At 35.3% G+C, this 18,345-nt stretch overlaps 1 protein-coding gene across 1 annotated transcript in view; it reads left to right on the forward strand.

Moving 5' to 3' along the window:
* The window catches only part of Ge-1 (Enhancer of mRNA-decapping protein 4 homolog Ge-1), a 527,075-nt gene that overhangs the window by 41,532 nt on the left and 467,198 nt on the right, over positions 1-18,345 (forward strand). Inside the window, exon 3 of the mRNA XM_090372439.1 lies at positions 5,306-5,405. Coding sequence (XP_090228565.1) covers positions 5,306-5,405 — 100 coding nt within the window. The remainder of the gene's footprint in view (positions 1-5,305; positions 5,406-18,345) is intronic.

Here is an 18,345-nt window from a genome sequence, read left to right on the forward strand (position 1 = left end):
AAATGTTCACCAGCTGAAGATGGCACTGACAGAGGAATGGACAATGTTACTTCAAGAACTTACCAACAACATTGTTCTAAGTATGGACAAGTGGTGCAAAGCCTGCATCGACATTAGGGGTGGCCATATCTCCTACTGAGGGCCACCTCTTTCTTTCGTTCCATCTTTGGCAGTGATGCATCTGTATCATCGCAGCCAGTGCTATGTTGCCATTTTTGAATAAAGTCCCTCTGTACCGTTTTGTTTCTGTTGTTGTGTCGGTTTTGCCTTCATCATTTCTGTACCTCACGAGGTTCCTTTGGTGTGCTTTTCCCATATCCAGGCCACTTCTATGAGAAGTTACAGGTGAAAACCTTCCTGGTCCTTAAGTTTTGTGCGCCAGTGTAGTTTAACAATGCGTAACCTCAATTTCCCCTTCTCAGCTTATCTGCCAAATTTTTCTAGGTCCCACAGTAAGCTTTGATACCTGCCATTAACCAGCCTGCTGACCTTTACATCATCTGCAAACTTAGATAATAAGCTTGTTGCCTTCATCATCATTAATAAATATTGTAAACAGCAAGAGGGCCTAGCACGGAACCCTGAGGGATTCCTGATAAAATCAGTCCAATTTCAGGGGTCCCTGGTATCTGAGTATTCATTATCCGAGTTCCCGCAGTTAAGAGGAAAATTAAAGGATTAGCTTTTTTGCCTTGAGAAAATTGACCAAGCATTTGAATATTTTTTGTGAGAATGATCTTTTATAATAAAAAAATGTCTAATAAAATAATTTTCCCATTTTTCAGTTCCTTCATCCATTTTTTACTAAGTAAGTACATAATAACCATTACTATATGTAATAGATGAGTAGATACACCATATCTACTCATCCTTTACAAAGAGCTGCCCATGTATTGCACTATCTTGAATAAGATTGTTTGTTTGTTATTTGGTTTTTAGGAGCATTAGCAACTAAGGCCATATTGCTCCGGGATATGCAGTGGTCATTCCATGACCTTTTGGTGGTGGTGACAGGCTCGAACCCCGGTCTAATCAAGAAGCGTGTACTACGCACTGCTGCTCCTTCCCACCTGGCTACGGAGGTGCCCCCTCCAATAAGAAACACTTGACTTGTGATATCAGGGTATCTGCCCACCCACCGATGAAAAGCCAACTAGGTTTGAAATGGTGCCGTCTGGGTGGTGGCACCCACCGAGAATAAGCAACAATAGTCTTCTCTCTTAGTGAAGCATTACTTATTCGAGGTAGTGCAATATATTGTCAACTCGTTGTGAAGGATGAGCACAATATGAGATACAGATGAAATGATGCTTTTCACACTCTAATCATAGTTTTTCTTTGAGTTGTCTATGGTGTATCTACACTGATACACCATAGAATCTTAAACTCTTAAAACATTATGCCTAGTTACATTTAGTTTCACTTAAATAATAACCATTATGAAAATTGGTCCCCGTTTTAAGTGGAATATTCTGGCACCAATTATCCTCGCATAATGAGAATCTCCTGTATAGCAGTTTCCATTTGTAACCACCCTCTGTCTTCTGCCACTTGGCCATCCCTTTATCCATAGCACTAACTTGCATCTAATGCCACACTGCTCCAATTTGTATATCAGTCTTTCATGTGGAACAGTGTCAGAAGCTTTACTGAAATCTGAATATATATGTAAAAATTATTATGTGTATCAAGTTCCTTTATTATGCATCGTGGTAGCTGATCAGATAGTCTCTCCCTCCATTTACAAACCCATTTTGTGATTTCTATATAATTACATAATTTCCATTCCTGTTAAGATGATCCTGGCAGTACTTCTTTAACCTTGATTTCATTATTTTTTCTGGAACAGAAGTCAAGCTTTATAGGTCTATAATTGCTCACATCATTCTTTGATGTGGGCAATTATTTGTTAGTTTGATACCCATTTTGAATAAGAGACACATATGTATACCTCCAGTCTATAGGAACCTCCTTTGAACCCAAGGGTGCTCTCATAATTATGGCAAATGGTTTTGTTTACCCTCTTTTGCTGCATCTTTTAATATAACTTTGCTGATCTTATCAGTCCCAGGTTCATTATTTACTTTTAGCTTACAGCAATTTTACTTGCACTTTATTCTTAGTTATAACAAAGTCATTTATCTCTCAGTTATAACTTGGTGTACTTCTGATGTTCCCATCCCTAAAATCTTGCTTGCCCAAATGGGAGAACCTTTACAGAGCCTATCCATCTAAAAACCCATCAACAGGTATACGCCTGCATTCCCTGCTTAGTGACTGGTAAATTGACCTTAGCATAATACAGCCTACTACTTCTTGGACAGCACCTTGGATGTATCACATACCGCTGTGTGACCTATCACTCGCATCGTTGGGAAAACACACTTTATTCCAACAGAACGTACTGCAAATTCATGCTGCATTGAGAACCCAGCATGCAGAGCACATGGCAGTCTACACGGACGGATCTAAAACTGACACCCATGTTGGTGCAGAAGCAGTTTTTCCCAACCTTACCATAGCCAAGAAACTCCCCAATGAATGCAGCAGCTACACTGCAAAACTCTGTGCTATATTCATTGCATTAAATTTCACCTTATCAACAAATATATTGAACAGTGTGAGCTATACAGACTCCATTAGTGCTGTCCAAGCTATACAGCAGAATAAAAATCATGATAACCCCTTACTCATATAGATTTGGAATACCATGACTAAGCTAAATAGGAAGAAACAAAATGCCATCTTTTGTTGGATCCCTGGTCATGTGGGAATTTCTGGAGATTAACGTGCTGATCTAGCTGTGAAAATTGCTACAGATCCTATAGATGAACTGTTTAGTATACCGATCACAGACTAAAAGTCAATTATAAAGAAGCGGTGTCTTGAAAAATGGCAACACATCTGGAAAAGTAAAGTTGGGAACAAACTACTCCGTATAAAGAAACATCTCCAACCTTGGAAATCCAGTATACGTGAAAGCAGGCATGAAGAAGTCGTATTAGCGCAACTACGAATAGGCCATACACATCTGACAAATCTTTATCTTCTTGCAGGTACTGATCCACCACTATGTACAAATTGCAACACTCAGCTCACTGTTCAACCTGTACTCATTGATTGCCCCAAATACAATAGGGACTGACAAGCTATGTTTACCTCTTTTTCCAGGACGAACACTTCTTTCAGTATTGCTGACCTCCTGGCAGATACCTCACATGTGGTCAAAATTTTTTCATTCTTTAAACAGATACAACTGTACAATGCAGCAAACCAACAAACAACAACATAACAAGCAGTGTGAACTTCAACATTTATATACATAAATTGTGTATTTAACACCATCATAGTTAGATGCGTTATGGCCTGCTGCCCTTGCGCCATAAAGCCCATAAACAAACAAACAACCCTAAAATCTCCTTCATACGTGAATGTAGATGCAAAATATTTAGTTTGTCATCAACCTGAACAGCATCATTCATATCCAGTGGGTCAGTATGGTTCATTTCTTTCCTAGTGGTAATATAAGCAAAGAACTCTTTGCTAATTTTCTTTGCCTTCTTTCTAAGAGACTTCTCTTAATCTGTCTTTACTTTTGTGACTTTATTGCAGAACAGTTTATACTTACTGTAATTTTCCATCTCCTGATAATTTATAATCATTCCATTCATATTTTGTCTCTTTTAGTAGTCTCATCATGTAGTAAATAGATGACTAATGAGCTTCATTTGTCAAACTAAATTTAAATCTAAACCTGGAACAGTTTCTGTTGGTTTGTAAAGCTTTGTAGCTTCTAGAATTATTTCCTTGAATGCTCTTATGATTTAGAATTTGCAGTTTCTGACATTATCAGTTAGTTCCATTAAAACTAATTTAAAAACAGATCATTATTGTCACCTTTACAAAAACAATGTTCCTTCTCTTCCCTTCACCCTTGATCTTTACATAAAACCAACAGAAACTGTTCAAGTTTTAGACTTAAGTGGATGACAAATGAAGCTCATTTGTCATCTATTTACTACATGATGAGACTACTAAAAGAGACAAAATATAAATGGGATGATTATAAATTATCAGGAGATGGAAAATTACAGTAAGTATAAACTGTTCTGCAATAGTCACAAAAGTAAAGACAGATTAAGAGAAGTTTCTTAGAAAGAAGGCAAAGAAAATTAGCAAAGAGTTCTTTGCTTATATTACCACTAGGAAAGAAATGAACCATACTGACCCACTGGATATGAATGGCATAACTATTAATGATGCTGTTCAGGTTGATTACAAACTAAATATTTTGCATCTACATTCATGTGGGAAGGAGATTTTAGGGATGGGAACACCAGAAGTACACCAAGTTATAACTGGGAGATAAATGACTTTGTTATAACTAAGAATAAAATGTAAGTAAAATTGCTGTAAGCTAAAAGTAAATAATGAACTTGGGACTGATAGATCAGCAAAGTTATATTAAAAGATGCAGCAAAAGAGGTAAACAAAACCATTTGCCATAATTATGAGAGCACCCTTGGATTTAGAGGAGCTTCCTATAGACTGGAGGTATACATATGTGTTTCTTATTCAAAATGGGATCAAACTATCAAATAATTGCCCACATCAAAGAATGACGGCAATTAATCAGTACACTGATCACTGCCACCTAGTGGTGCTTTTATCTACAGATTCTTAATGCATGAAGAGTCACTGCCGATAGACGGAGTATTGCATTCCCTTGTTTCCTTTGTAATGTGTTCCATGTTACCATTTTATATGGTAGAGATGATCTGATTTGGTGGCATCAGTTTGAAATGAATTATTCCTTTGATCTCTGTATTCCATCATGTGCAAATCAATACTCTTAATGATGCAGTGATCCTTTTTGGGGTAGTTAATTAGATTTCCTTGGTACCTTACCAAGCCTTTTGCAATAGATGTTCACATACAATACCAACTTTTGATTGCCTATCACAATTTTCTGGAGAAGAAATTACTTGTGAGCTTGCTCTTGCCTTGTTCTTATCTGTTAGTTTATAAACTTTGTCATTTTCACTAGTTCTAATCATGGGTTCTATCCTCACCGACACAGATGAATATTTATCTCAATTGGTCAATTAGAATGAAGTGAATTTTACTGACACTGCATATTATTCAGTGTCTGTTTAAATTTTTAAAATTTAAACAGACACTGAATAATGTAGTAGTGATTAATTGTATTGAAGAATCTAAGTATTATGCAATGCATAATATTTCCTTTTCATGTTATTATTCAGTATATAAACAAACTAATCTGTTCAATGATCCTTATTTCTAGTATCATGACGGGAAATGATGAACAAGTAAGCTTTAGAATATATGGTGAGGATGTAACAATTATTCCAAGTCTGCCACATCATAGTTCAAGCAGTAGCAAGGTAGGCTATATAACAGTATATTAAAGTTTTTTTTATATATTTTTTTTCTTACATAAAGTAATTTCATTTTTAAGAATTTGAGCAGTATGTATAAAGATGATTATATGAAAGATTGATATTTTGAAATTTTAATATTTATTTTTATCGAGTGCATAATATTCACTGGTGACAAATTTTTTTGCATATGAAAACATCAAGTTCATGAATGATTAGTAGAGATACAGTAAAATCTGGTTAATTCAAAGTTCAAGGGACAAAAATATGTCCATTTCAATTTTAATGGGTTCAAAGTATTATACAAGTTCAAAACATGTCATTAATTAAGAGAAATATTTAGTAAGATATTCTATTAACGCTGTGCAGTAATTTTTTAATTCTCATTTGAAATATTAGTAATTTTCAAGTTTCATTTTGGTAAACATTCATGAGTAGTTGACTAATGCATTTTAGTCAAAATGAGAAAGATAATAATTGTGCTGTGAAAAAATTGAATAAACTTCTTGTGTATAATGACAAAATTTCCAAGTTTTTGTTTTGTTGGCATTACTTGTCATACACTTTGATGTATACAAGCTGCACATTAAAAAATTATATGAAAGATTGATATTTTGAAATTTTAATATTTATTTTTATCGAGTGCATAATATTCATTGGTGACATCAATTTTTTTGCATATGAAAACATCAATTCACGAATGGTTAAAGAGATACAGTAACACCATACTGGTCATACACTTTGATGTATACAAGCTGCACATTAATATGTTAAAAATAAATGTAATGTTTATGTACAGTTGTTCATACCTGCTAAACAGAGAGAGAGGGGAGGTGCATATCCATGTCATGGATTATTTGCTATTTAATACTTGTAATCCACATAAAAATCTATGATATTTTTCTCTTTTTAGGCATGTTAGCTTATATGCATGAAGTGTTGTTGTCTTCACTATACTGGCCTGCTTATCTGTCTGTCTACCCTGCATGTAATAACTCAACTTCTGGTGGATGGATTGTTATTTATTTTTTATTTACAATAATTTTCATTTTGGGCTAGTTAAAAAAGAAAAAAGGTCAGGTTAGTTTATGCCACCAAATCAGGACAGATTCAAGAGTAAAACAGTGTTCGCAACCTTTAGTATACAGTTTAGTTAAAAAAGGTCAGGTTAGTTTATGCCAAATTGGAAGGGATTCAAGTGTAAAATAGATTACTGACACTGTTTTTCACTTGATTCCATCCTTATTTAATGGTGTAAACTAATCTGACCTTTTTTAACTAGTTGAAATGAAAGTCTATTGAGAAAACTATACTTCTTTTGCTTGAACAATCCAGTGCTACGACGGGGAAAAGCTTGCATCTGTACCAAAATCATGAAATTTTATATTGGCTCTTTTAGAAAGAATTGAGCCATCCCAAATTTCATTAAAATTGGACCAAAAGATATCTGGCAATTATTATTATTATTTTTTATATTTATCATAATATACTATTATATTATAGCTGAAGTGCTGGATATTATTTTTTGTTGCCATGCACTGGTTGGAGGATTGAATGGGTACAATGTGATGGATGCCCAGAAACAGAATGTTTTCAGTTAACACATAAGTGTTTGCTTTTTGTATTTTTTTTACAGGTACAAAATACAACAAAATAAAATTTTAACCTCATAAATCAAATATATAGGTACACATAAACTGCCTTCTGAAACCTTAATCAACCAAAAGTTTTCTTTCCAGAAAGTTGGTGCCTTTTGTTTGTACTTGAGGTTTAGAATAATATTTTGTGTAGATGCAACTTTAACTACTGATGAGCATGTCTATTGATCATGATTTCTTGTTTTTTTTCATGACTGAAGAAAGCTGTTTCATAAATATGTACTGCCAGACATCGCATATCTTTCACAGGCAAATTTAATTATTTGGGAATTGTTCTGCAAGTGCAAACACTTCGACATCACTAAACTTTTTTCTTAGAATTGAATTGCACTACACTTCAATGAGCATTTGTAGATCTGCTTTTTTGATATTTCAATTAAAGGCGCCTCTGTAGCCAGGTGGGCAGGAGCAGCAGTGCATAGCACACGCTTCTTGATTAGACCAGGGTTCGAGCCCGTAACTACCAAATACGGAGAATGCCGAAAGGTCAGGGAATGACCACTGCATATTCCCGGAGCAATGTGGCCTTAGTTGCTAATGCTCCTAAAAACCAAATAACAAACAACAAACAAACAAACATTTCAATTAAAAAGGGTATTGAGCAATGAAAATTTCATTTCATAAAGCTTGAAATCTAATTTCAAGTTTATTTTTGCAATCCAGTATTATTTGTATAACAATTAAACTTTAGGTTGCATCTCATGCAAACTTTATTTGCAGATTTCAAATTGAATCAAGTTTTATATATATAAGTTATAATAATATTAATTTAATTAAGTATACATAAATGGATGTGAAAGTTACACAAGTTTCAGCTATAATATAATATGATTAACCAAAATACAAGGTTCCAGTAACTATAAGGGTGAGGAAAGTAGAAAAAGAAGAGTAGTAGATTAGTGAAAGAATGTTAATATCCTAGAGGTTATGATGAATTAAGTAAATTATGGGCTGAATTGCCAAGCCAATATAAAGTGGAGAAACTGTAAAGTAAAGTACAACAAAATACTAATAAAATGCAAATAAAATGAAAATGGTGTAGCTGTCATTAGATGTTGGGGGGGAAACATTTTTAGTAAATGGTCTAATATAGGTAATGCAAAAAACGTTTGATATGATGTCAGCTGAAATAAATATTGATACATGATTAGTTATTTCTAGGATAGTAGAAGCATTCGTTTCATTTCTAGGATAGTAGGAGCGTTTGTTTCACTTCTATTGCTATTTTTCATCTTTATTTATTTAAATAATCCTTTTTCCCTTCCCCATCCTCAATTTAATACCTTACCGTTATACCATTTGCTTGTTCCAAATCTGTTTTGTAAAATACATTGATTTCTTATCTTTACAAAATTAAATCCTACACTAAATTCCACATATTTATATTAAACATATTGATGTTAACCATTTTTATCCAACTCGATACTTATATTAAACATTTTTATCCTGACTCAATACTTTTTTTTATCTAAATTAATTTTTACCTAAATAAATTACCCTGCATTGGGACTACTTTATCCATACTGTATTAGAAAATGCTAAAATCTCTTCATTCCTTTTTGGCTTTTCACTTTTCTTCTACTACTATGAACAAGTATAGAAACGCAGTTAGCATTAGTAGAGGCATATGATGCAAGAAAGCAAGCTTATTCAGCATCAGCCAAAAAAAAAAAAAAAAAAACACACCACTCCCATTTCAACCCTCCTTTTGTTCGAAATACCTGTCCAGTTGAGCCTTAGATTTGTTTAGGCTATCAACTTCAACAACAAATGATGGAAGTCGGTTCCACCAACCAACCACCCGCTGGCCAAAGGCAAATTTCCGTACATCTATCCGACATCCGTCCTTCCTCAATTTGAATTTATGCCCTCTGAGGTGATTATTCTGAGCAAGATGAAGAATCCCATTGGCATTGAGCATGCTCAAACCATTCAAAGCCTTATACACCTCTATCAGATCACCTCGCCAGTGCCTAGTCTCCAGACTCTGTAATTTGCAAAACTTAGCCTTTCTTCGTAAGAGCAACCCTTTGTTCCATTCACTAATCTTGTTGCCCTTCTCTGTACCCGTTCCAGCAGCTCTACATCCCTCTTGAAATGAGGCTTCCAGACCTGTATACAGTACTCAAGATGTGGCCTAACCCTTGCCTTATACAAGGGAATAATCACCTCCTTATCCCTGCTAGAAAAATTCCTGTATATCATTGACAAGACACCATGAGCTACTCTTGCAGCTCGTCTCCACTGCTCAGAGAACTTCATATCTGCCTGCACAATTACCCCCAGGTCCTTTTCATTCTTCACCACTGTCAGTGTAGTACCGCAGAGTTGATACGTTGCTCTGGGGTTACTGTTTCCCATATGTAGTACTTTACATTTGTCAATGTTAAACTTCATTTGCCACCTCTCAGCCCATCTGTTCAACCTTTCCAGATCCTGTTGCAGCAGCATAGTGTCAGTAGTGTCCTTAACAACCCTGCCAACCTTTGTATCATCTGCAAACTTGGACATTAAACTTGATATACCATCATCAATATCATTCATAAACACCGAAAACAACAACGGACCCAACACTGAACCCTGAGGAACTCCACTAATAACATTAGTCCACGTTGAGCAGTGTCCATTGATTACCACTCTCTGTCTTCTGCCACTCAACCATCCCCTTATCCATAGCAGCAATTTGCCTCCAATGCCACACTGCTCCAATTTGTGCAGCAGTCTTCCATGTGCAACAGTATCAAAAGCCTTTCTAAGATCCAAATATATAATATCAAAGTTATTCCCTGCATCCAGTTCCTTTGTGACTACATCATAGTTTCCAATAAAATTGGTCTGGCAAGACCTGCCCTTAACAAAACCATGCTGCGTCTGAGCTATAACTGAATTCTTGTCTAGATGATCCTGCAGTGCTTCTTTAACCAGTGCCTCCATTAATTTTCCTGGAACAGAAGTTAAACTAACAGGTCTATAATTACTTGTGTCAGCCTTTGATCCTCCTTTGTGAATTGGGGTTACATTTGCACATCTCCAGTCTATGGGTACCTCCCCTGAGTCCAAAGAAGCTCTCATAATTATGGCTAGGGGTTTGCTTACTTCCTTTGCTGCCTCCTTTAATATAACTGGATAGATCCCATCCACCCCATGTGCCTTTTTTATGTTTATCCTCAACAATCTCTCCTCCACTTCCGTCTCAGTTATTACAAAATCATCTAGCTCACTGCCAATGTCTACTTTACCTACGTCATTCTCGACCAGACCATGTATCAGTTCCTGATACATGGTCTGGTGTAGTTCCCCGATGTAATACCTGATCATGTATCAATATTTATTTCAGCTGACATCAGATCAAGCATTTTTTGCATTACCTTTACAGCTATACCATTTTTATTTTATTTGCATTTTATTAGTATTTTGTTGTACTTTACTTTACAGTTCCCCCACTTTATATTGGCTTGGCAATTCAGCCCATAATTTACTTAATTCACCTCTAGGATATTAACATCCTTTCACTAATCTACTACTCTTCTTTTTCTACTTTCCTCACCCTTATAGTTAATGGCACCTTGTGTAACTTTCAGATCCATTTATGCATACTTAATTAAATTAATATTATTATAACTTACATATACTCTTGCATCCTTTAATGCTTGCTTTGCACTTTTAGGTGCATCTGTCATACCTAATTTATTAAACTTGCTTTCACTGAAACCATTTCATCTACTGTATTCCTCTTTCCTGTGTAACTCTTTAAACTTTTCTTTTAAAGAATTACATTGAAAAACTAATTTATATATATATATTAAATTCTCAGAGCTGAAGTTTTGTTTGAAATGCTTTCATGCTATCATACACTGAAATTATTAACTTAATTTTTCCTCAAAGTTGTAGGTTGAATGTTAGCTAAAAATGCCGGATCTTGCCACCATTTAATAATTTTTATGTTAGCTACATCCTGTCCCTCTATTTCCAGAAATATAATTTCACTTCTCAAATTATTAAAACTTTTCAGCAACTTGTAATATGAAAGCTAAACAGATTTCAGCATGGTACGGCGAATAGTATGTATTAGTAATGGTCATATGGTGCAAGGAAGCATAAAGCTTATGCTGCACCAGCCAAAAAATTAATTAATAAATAAATAATAATAAGAGAAAAGGAAATAGACCACCTATGCATTCCCCTCCTCCCTTAGGTAACTAATCAACTGACCTTTGAATTTCCCCAAAATGTCAGTCTCTACCACCCATGTAGGTAACTTATTCCGGTAATTATAACTTATTTTCTGAAATAAAACTTCCTGCAATCCAGTCTAAAAAGCTCTTCCCGTAACTTCACTTTATGGCCTCTAGTCCTAGAATCAATAATAAACTTGAAAATTTCATCCTCATTCATTTTACTATCGCCTCTCAGAGCCTTAAACACCTCAGTCAAGTCACCTCTAAGCCTAGTTTCCAAGCTGTGCAACCCACATATTCGAAGTCTTTCCTCATAAGGACATCCTTTTACCGATCTCACCAGGTCTCATCTTTAAATAATCATTAATTACATATTTTTCAACTTCACTCCCTTATACTCACTATCCCAATTCCTTCCCTCACTTTCCACATGAGTAAGAAAATAAGAAAACTGGCAGTTATTCGATCCTCGGGTATGGATAAACTTCAAAGTAGGTACAACTCATTTTAAAATGTGGTCAGACTTTATTATTTTGCTGTAGTTGAAGTTTATCGCAGTTTGTAATTCAATGACACTTCATGGTGAATTTTGAATTCAAAATGCAATTTTACTGCAAAGTTTTTTGGTTAGTTTCTGTACAGCTGTTCTTAGAAGCTCATCGGTCACCCAGTACACAAGTTTATTTAGTGTAAGTTCATATTTTTTCAGTATGTGATCTGTGTCTTCAAAAATTTATTCTCCAGTTGTATGCATGGGAATTAGCTCTGGAAGTTCTTCTGCTATTACAAAATTCTTGGTGCAATCACGAATAAACATTGAAAGCCCGAGTTATATATTTAGTATATATACTGTCGTTGATAGCTATGGAGTTAGTTATAAAATCTTTACTAATAACACTTAATCTGCATCTTAAGGCATTACTGTGTAATTGACACATTCAAACTATTGTATTTGTAGTGAGAATTGTGTTTTTGAAAATGTTTGATTTTTTTTTTTTTTTTTGGGCACGATTTTAGCCATCTGAATCAAACAATTTTTTAATAAATTGGCCATCTGTGGAAGGTTTTGAATGCGTTTCAATTAAATTTGTCACAATATGCTTTTTACTGCTGATTAAGTTGTATTTTTAGTGGTAAAGAATATATTTTGTTGCTTGTTGAGGGATGTTTTAAATTTGTGCACAAAGTTTATCAGCTCTATACCTACCTGTAAACAAGTTATTGTACCTTTCCTTGTGTGTTTAATGTCACCTAAAAGACTTACAGAACTGTGTTTTTGTAAAAAAATGTTTTTTAATTATGTTTTTTAAAATCAAACAATAATATTGTTTTTTACCTGTGTTCAGAAATATACTTCTTCTCCCTCTCTTTCTTGAAACATATGCCCCTCATCTTCTCAATGGTAATCAATGGACACTGCTCATCGTGGACTAATGTTATTAGTGGAGTCCCTCAGGGTTCAGTATTGGGTCCTTTATTGTTTTCTGTATTTATAAATGATATTGATGATGGTATATCAGGCTTAATGTCCAAGTTTGCAGACGATACGAAGGTTGGCAGGGTTGTCAAGGACACTACTGACACTATGCTGCTGCAACAGGATTTGGAAAGGTTGAGCAGATGGGCTTCGAGGTGGCAAATGAAGTTTAACATTGACAAATGTAAAGTACTACATATGGGAAACAGCAACCCCAGAGCAACGTATCAACTCTGTGGTACTACACTGACAGTGGTAGAGAATGAAAGGGACCTGGGGGTGGTTGTGCAGGCAGATATGAAGTTCTCTGAGCAGTGCAGATGGGCTGCAAGAGTAGCTCATGGTGTATTGTCAATGATATATAGGAATTTTTCTAGCAGGGATAAGGAGGTGATTATTCCCTTGTATAAGGCAATGGTCAGGCCACACCTAGAGTACTGTATACAGGCCTGGAGGCCTCATTTCAAGAAGGATGTAGAGCTGCTGGAATGAGTACAGAGAAGGGCAACTAGATTGGTGAATGGGACAAAGGGGTGCTCTTACGAAGAAAGGCTTAAGTTTTGCGAATTACAGTGTCTGGAAACTAGGCACCAGCGAGGTGATCTGATAGAGGTGTGCAAAGCCTTGAATGGTTTGAGCATGCTCAATGCTGATGGGATTCTTCCTCTTGCTCAGAATAATCACCTGAGAGGGCATAAATTCAAATTGAGGAAAGACAGATGTAGGATAGATGTGCGGAAATTTGCCTTTAGCCAGCGGGTGGTTGGTTGGTGGAACAGACTTCCATCCCTTGTCGTGGAAGTTGATAGCCTAAATAACTTTAAGGCTCAGCTGGACAGGTATTTCGAACGAACAGAGGGGTGAAGTGGAAGTGGTTATTTTTATTTATTTATGTTACTTTTTTTTTTTGGCTGATGCTGCATAAGCTTGCTTTCTTGCATCAAATGCCTCTACTAATGCTAATGCTAAGTTGATAGCCTAAATAAATTTAAGGCCGACTGGACAGGTATTTGGATCCAACGAAGGAGTGAAATGGGAGTGGTGTTTTTTTTTTTTTTTTTTTTGGCTGATGCTGAATAAGCTTGCTTTCTTGCATCGTATGCCCCTGCTAATGCTAATGCTAAAAAATGCTCTCTTGAATTTTCTCTTGGGATATTGGCTTTGATGCAGTCATGGTTAAGGTTTAAAACACAATACTTTCAACATATAAATTTTAAGGATAAAACCACAATTCTATATTACTGAACTAGGAACATTCCTAGGTTATATGTGTTTGTGTGTGTGTAAATTTAAAAATGTGCTCTGTTATTGCCAAAATTTTTTTTATTATGAACATTAATTTTGTCCCCTTTTGGTTTGCTACCTGTGTAATGATCACACAATATCTGCTCATTTGATTGGCCTTGTTACGAATGTGAAAATGCAATATTTTAAAACAAATTTTGAAATGTGATTTAACTCCTTCATGGATTACCCCAAGATATATTGTTTTTAGTTTTAAAAGTTATTTCGAACTACACGAAATATCTCGGGATACAGTAATACCTGAAGCAAACAATACCTCCAAATTTACGATTGAAACATATTTTCTTGGGCCTTTATCTGACTGATTTTCATTAGTCAGATAAATCCCGAGATTTCTCTTTTCTTACGCCTGGCAGCAGACGACTGGCTTTCATTTTATTATACAGCAACGTCAGAACAGTAGCATGCATTCCTATGTGCAGCCAGTAAGCAAAATAAAATTTGCCTTTATAAATGCTGAATACTGATAAGCGTTAATTAATTAGGAAAAATATCGAAAAATATTTCGGCACCCTCTTGAACTGCAGCCTGTAAGTGACGCTTACCTCCCCTATCCACTTGGCAGTTGTGTGTCAGAATGTAGTTAGTTCACGATTATCGCTTGTGGCAGGAGGTTACTGCTTGTGCATTACACTTGTGCATTACATTTTTGAGTTTTGGAACAAATCATCTGGGTTTCCATTATTTCTTATGGGGAAATTCGCTTTGATATAAGAGTGCTTTGGATTACGAGCACATTTCCGGAACGAATTATGCTCGCGAACCAAGGTACCACTGTACTTTCAGGATTAATTAAGTGTTTAGTGATGCTGATCTTAGAATGCACACCATTATCTAAGCTTGTAAAATCTTAATTGTCTGCAATTCCTACTTCCTTGCATCATTTGCTACTACTACTACTAATAATAATGATGATAATTGGCATATCAATAAATATACATATTGATAAACATGCAGTTTGTACATACTATGAAAAATGAAACGGCATTCTAGTCAAAGTTAATTTTTTATACTTAGTGTGTGAATTGCCAATGAGCATAGGAAATTGGCTGCGAATTTCAGTCTGCAAACTCATCATTAGCTTTAAATGAATGTTCTTTCTCTTTGAAATGTCAGTGTAAACAACAAGATTCTTTTTATTTCTTATTTGTTTTATTTTCTGTAAATACTTTATTCTCTTAAGAACAAAATCATGTTTTTTCCATTAAAACGTCTGTGTGGAAATTTATTCTAACAAAATTGCATCTCATGAAGAATTTTTCTTTGCCAACATAAATTTGCTTTCTAGGTTAATACTTGGTTTAATTTAGGTGTATGAGGTACGGCAGTGAAGTTCCCTGACTGGTGCAATAAAAAGAACTTAAAGTGAAGGAGCTCAAAAAGTGATCACCACCTGATTAAATGCAGTCAAGTTTTTCTTTGTTTTCAACATTCTGAAATCTCTTTCCTTTGAGGTAAAGAGATTTTTTTCACCTTGGAAAAGAGGAAGAAGTCTGCTGGTACTAGATTGGAAGAGTAGGTTGAGTATAGTGCCATGTTTCTTCAGAAATGTCTTCACAAGTACAGAATGGATAGGAGCATTGTCATGCAACAAGAACCAGTTGCATTTCTCTTGAAATTGCAGCCTCACCTGAGAAATTTTCTTCAATAATCTTTGAAGCACGTGTATGTAGAACACAGCATTGACTCTGCCCCCTTCAGGTACAAATTCCTTGTGAATCACACCCTGTTTATTGAAAAAATGAACAGCATCACCTTGATCTTCAAATTCTGTAAACAAATCTTTTTGTGCTTTGGTGATTATTTTGAAGTCTACTGCATTCTCTGACACTTTGTCTGTGGTTTGTACTGAAACACCTGACACTCATTTCCAGTGAAAATACATTCGAGAATATCAGGATTGCGTGATGACACTCTTCAGTGCTTTGGTTCATCTGTGAGACTGTGTGGCACAGATTTTGCAGACCTTTTATTTCCTTAACTTTTCTTTCAGAATTTGATGAATTGACTCCTTATTCATATCCAAATCATCAGCCATTGTTCTGAGGATCAAATGAAGATCTGTAGTTGCAGTTTCTTGTACTTAAGTCCTCATTTTAAGAGGTTGATGGATGACCACTTCTTTGGTCATTGCAAACATCCTCACATCTGTCTTTGAACCACTTCAAACACACTGGTATGATGTAATGTTTCATCACCTAAACAGTTTTTCACATTTTGTGTGTTTCTCTAGCAGATTTTTCCAGTTTAAAGCAAAATTTTATATTTGTTTGTTGCTCCATTGCAAAATTGTGACACAGAATGTTAATGCTAATAATGAAGCTGGTTGTTACTTGCATACTGTCAGTCTGCTGGACAATCTCTGCACCACCATCTGTTGCAGGAAGTTTGAACTACAACATACTACTTCAGTCTATTTTCGGGCTCATTGAACATGATCACAATAGCACATTTTGGAAACTATATTTTCACACCTTGTGTGTGATATTTTTTTTTATATCTTAAATTTACAAATCCTGAATTGTTTGCCTTATGACATCATGATTGTGTTGGTCCAGAGAATAACTTGCTTAAGCATTTTTAAGTTTCTTGGACAATAAGAAAATTGAACATATACATTTTGCTTGACTTAATCCTTTTTGCAATCATTTTGAAAATCCTATTACCACACTAGCATGCTTTTTTGCTTGCATGATTGGTATACTCAGTTTATCATTTAATACTTTATGAAAAATGTTCAATAAGGTTGAAAATTTTCTTAACTTCGCTATGTATAGATTTATTGGCTGTGACCAGCATTATAAAAATATACAAATATATCCCATTACATCCATTTGTATATTTTTATAATGCTGATCACTTGTGTGTAATCACATGCATACAGTTAGACTGTGAGTTTAAATATAGCACTATGATGTGACTCCTCTTACTACAGAAATGGAATATTCCTGGCACTTTGCTAGCAAGGGGACTAACTGACATGGGTGAGTAACAACTTATGTAATTATCTCATTTATCTATTTGGTGATATGGTTTTCCTCACATATGTCTTTCATGCAACATTAAAACAAACTCATTGCTTATCATTACATTTTTTTTAATGATGCAGTAATACTCTCTAAAGCCCCATCCAGACATCCACTTCGTGGGGGATGGCAATACCTACGAGTAAGGGAGATTGCAAGGGTGCTCTTGTGATGATGAAAATAGTTGGCTAATTAGAGCTCTTTATTTGCCAATGTCAATCTGCTGAATTCCATACAGTTTTTCTTGTTTCCCTTTGTTTTGAAAGTACTTAATATCCATTGTTGGCTTGCTAGGTCGGTGGAAAAAGAAATTGAAACTGGGAACATAATATAGTTTTAAATGGGAAGGAGGGAAGATTTAATAGATGTAATGGTGGAGACCAAACTAGAGGTTGTTAGGATTAAGTGAAGTGAAATGGAGGGGCCAAGGACAAAAGGCTCTGGAAAGTGTTATAAGCTTTGCTTGTTGGGAAATGAAGAAAGAGGTAAAAATGGAGTCAGTAGGTAGGTAAATGGTTAGTCTGGAATGGAGGGAGAGAGACAGTTGCAGTGGTAACCCAGATGAACGACAGGATGGTTGGGATCAAGATGGGATAAACATTTCTGATTCTTCTTTTACAGACAAGGTGAGAAAAAGTTGTGCACTTCTTTCTTCCTCAGGGCACGGTTTTAAATAGTTAATTTCAACCCTTTTTACTTTTCACCTTCTATGAGTTCACTTTTGTATTATAGATTTTGAGGTGAGTGCTGCAACCATAATGCTAAATGATTTAATAATTTATTGTGTATATAAAAAAGTTGTACCTCTGCATCATCCCACATGCACAGGTCCAACAATCTTTTACCCTCTTCATTCCATTTCCCTTTTCCAAACTTGCCCAATACTTTTTCATACCCTCTTTTGTCTATACCAACTTGTGCCTTAAAATCACTCGTAGTAATCTCATTTTCTTCCTTCAAATACCCCTCCATTACTTCCTCAAACAACCTTATCTTTACTTTTGCATCTTGTTTGTGGCACCTTACTTGCAGAATGTTGATACCTTTCTTTCCTATTTGTGTCCTGAATATGTGGTCACCCTTATCAAAAAGCTGATAAGGGCGACACCACAGTAATCTTAGACAGATCCATGTACATGGAGAAAAAAATTGAGAAATACTTTTGGACAGGGATACGCACAGCATTGACAGCAAATATACAATGGTCAGTTTGAAAAATCAGATAGATAATCTGCTAAGGCAAGATTATATAACTGATAATCTTGCCTTAGCAGATTTAGAGCTAACAAGGAAATAAATTGA

Source organism: Mastigoproctus giganteus, chromosome 4 (genome assembly GCF_048544385.1).
Source record: "Mastigoproctus giganteus isolate SK-2022 chromosome 4, ASM4854438v1, whole genome shotgun sequence".
Lineage (NCBI taxonomy): Eukaryota > Metazoa > Arthropoda > Arachnida > Uropygi > Thelyphonidae > Mastigoproctus > Mastigoproctus giganteus.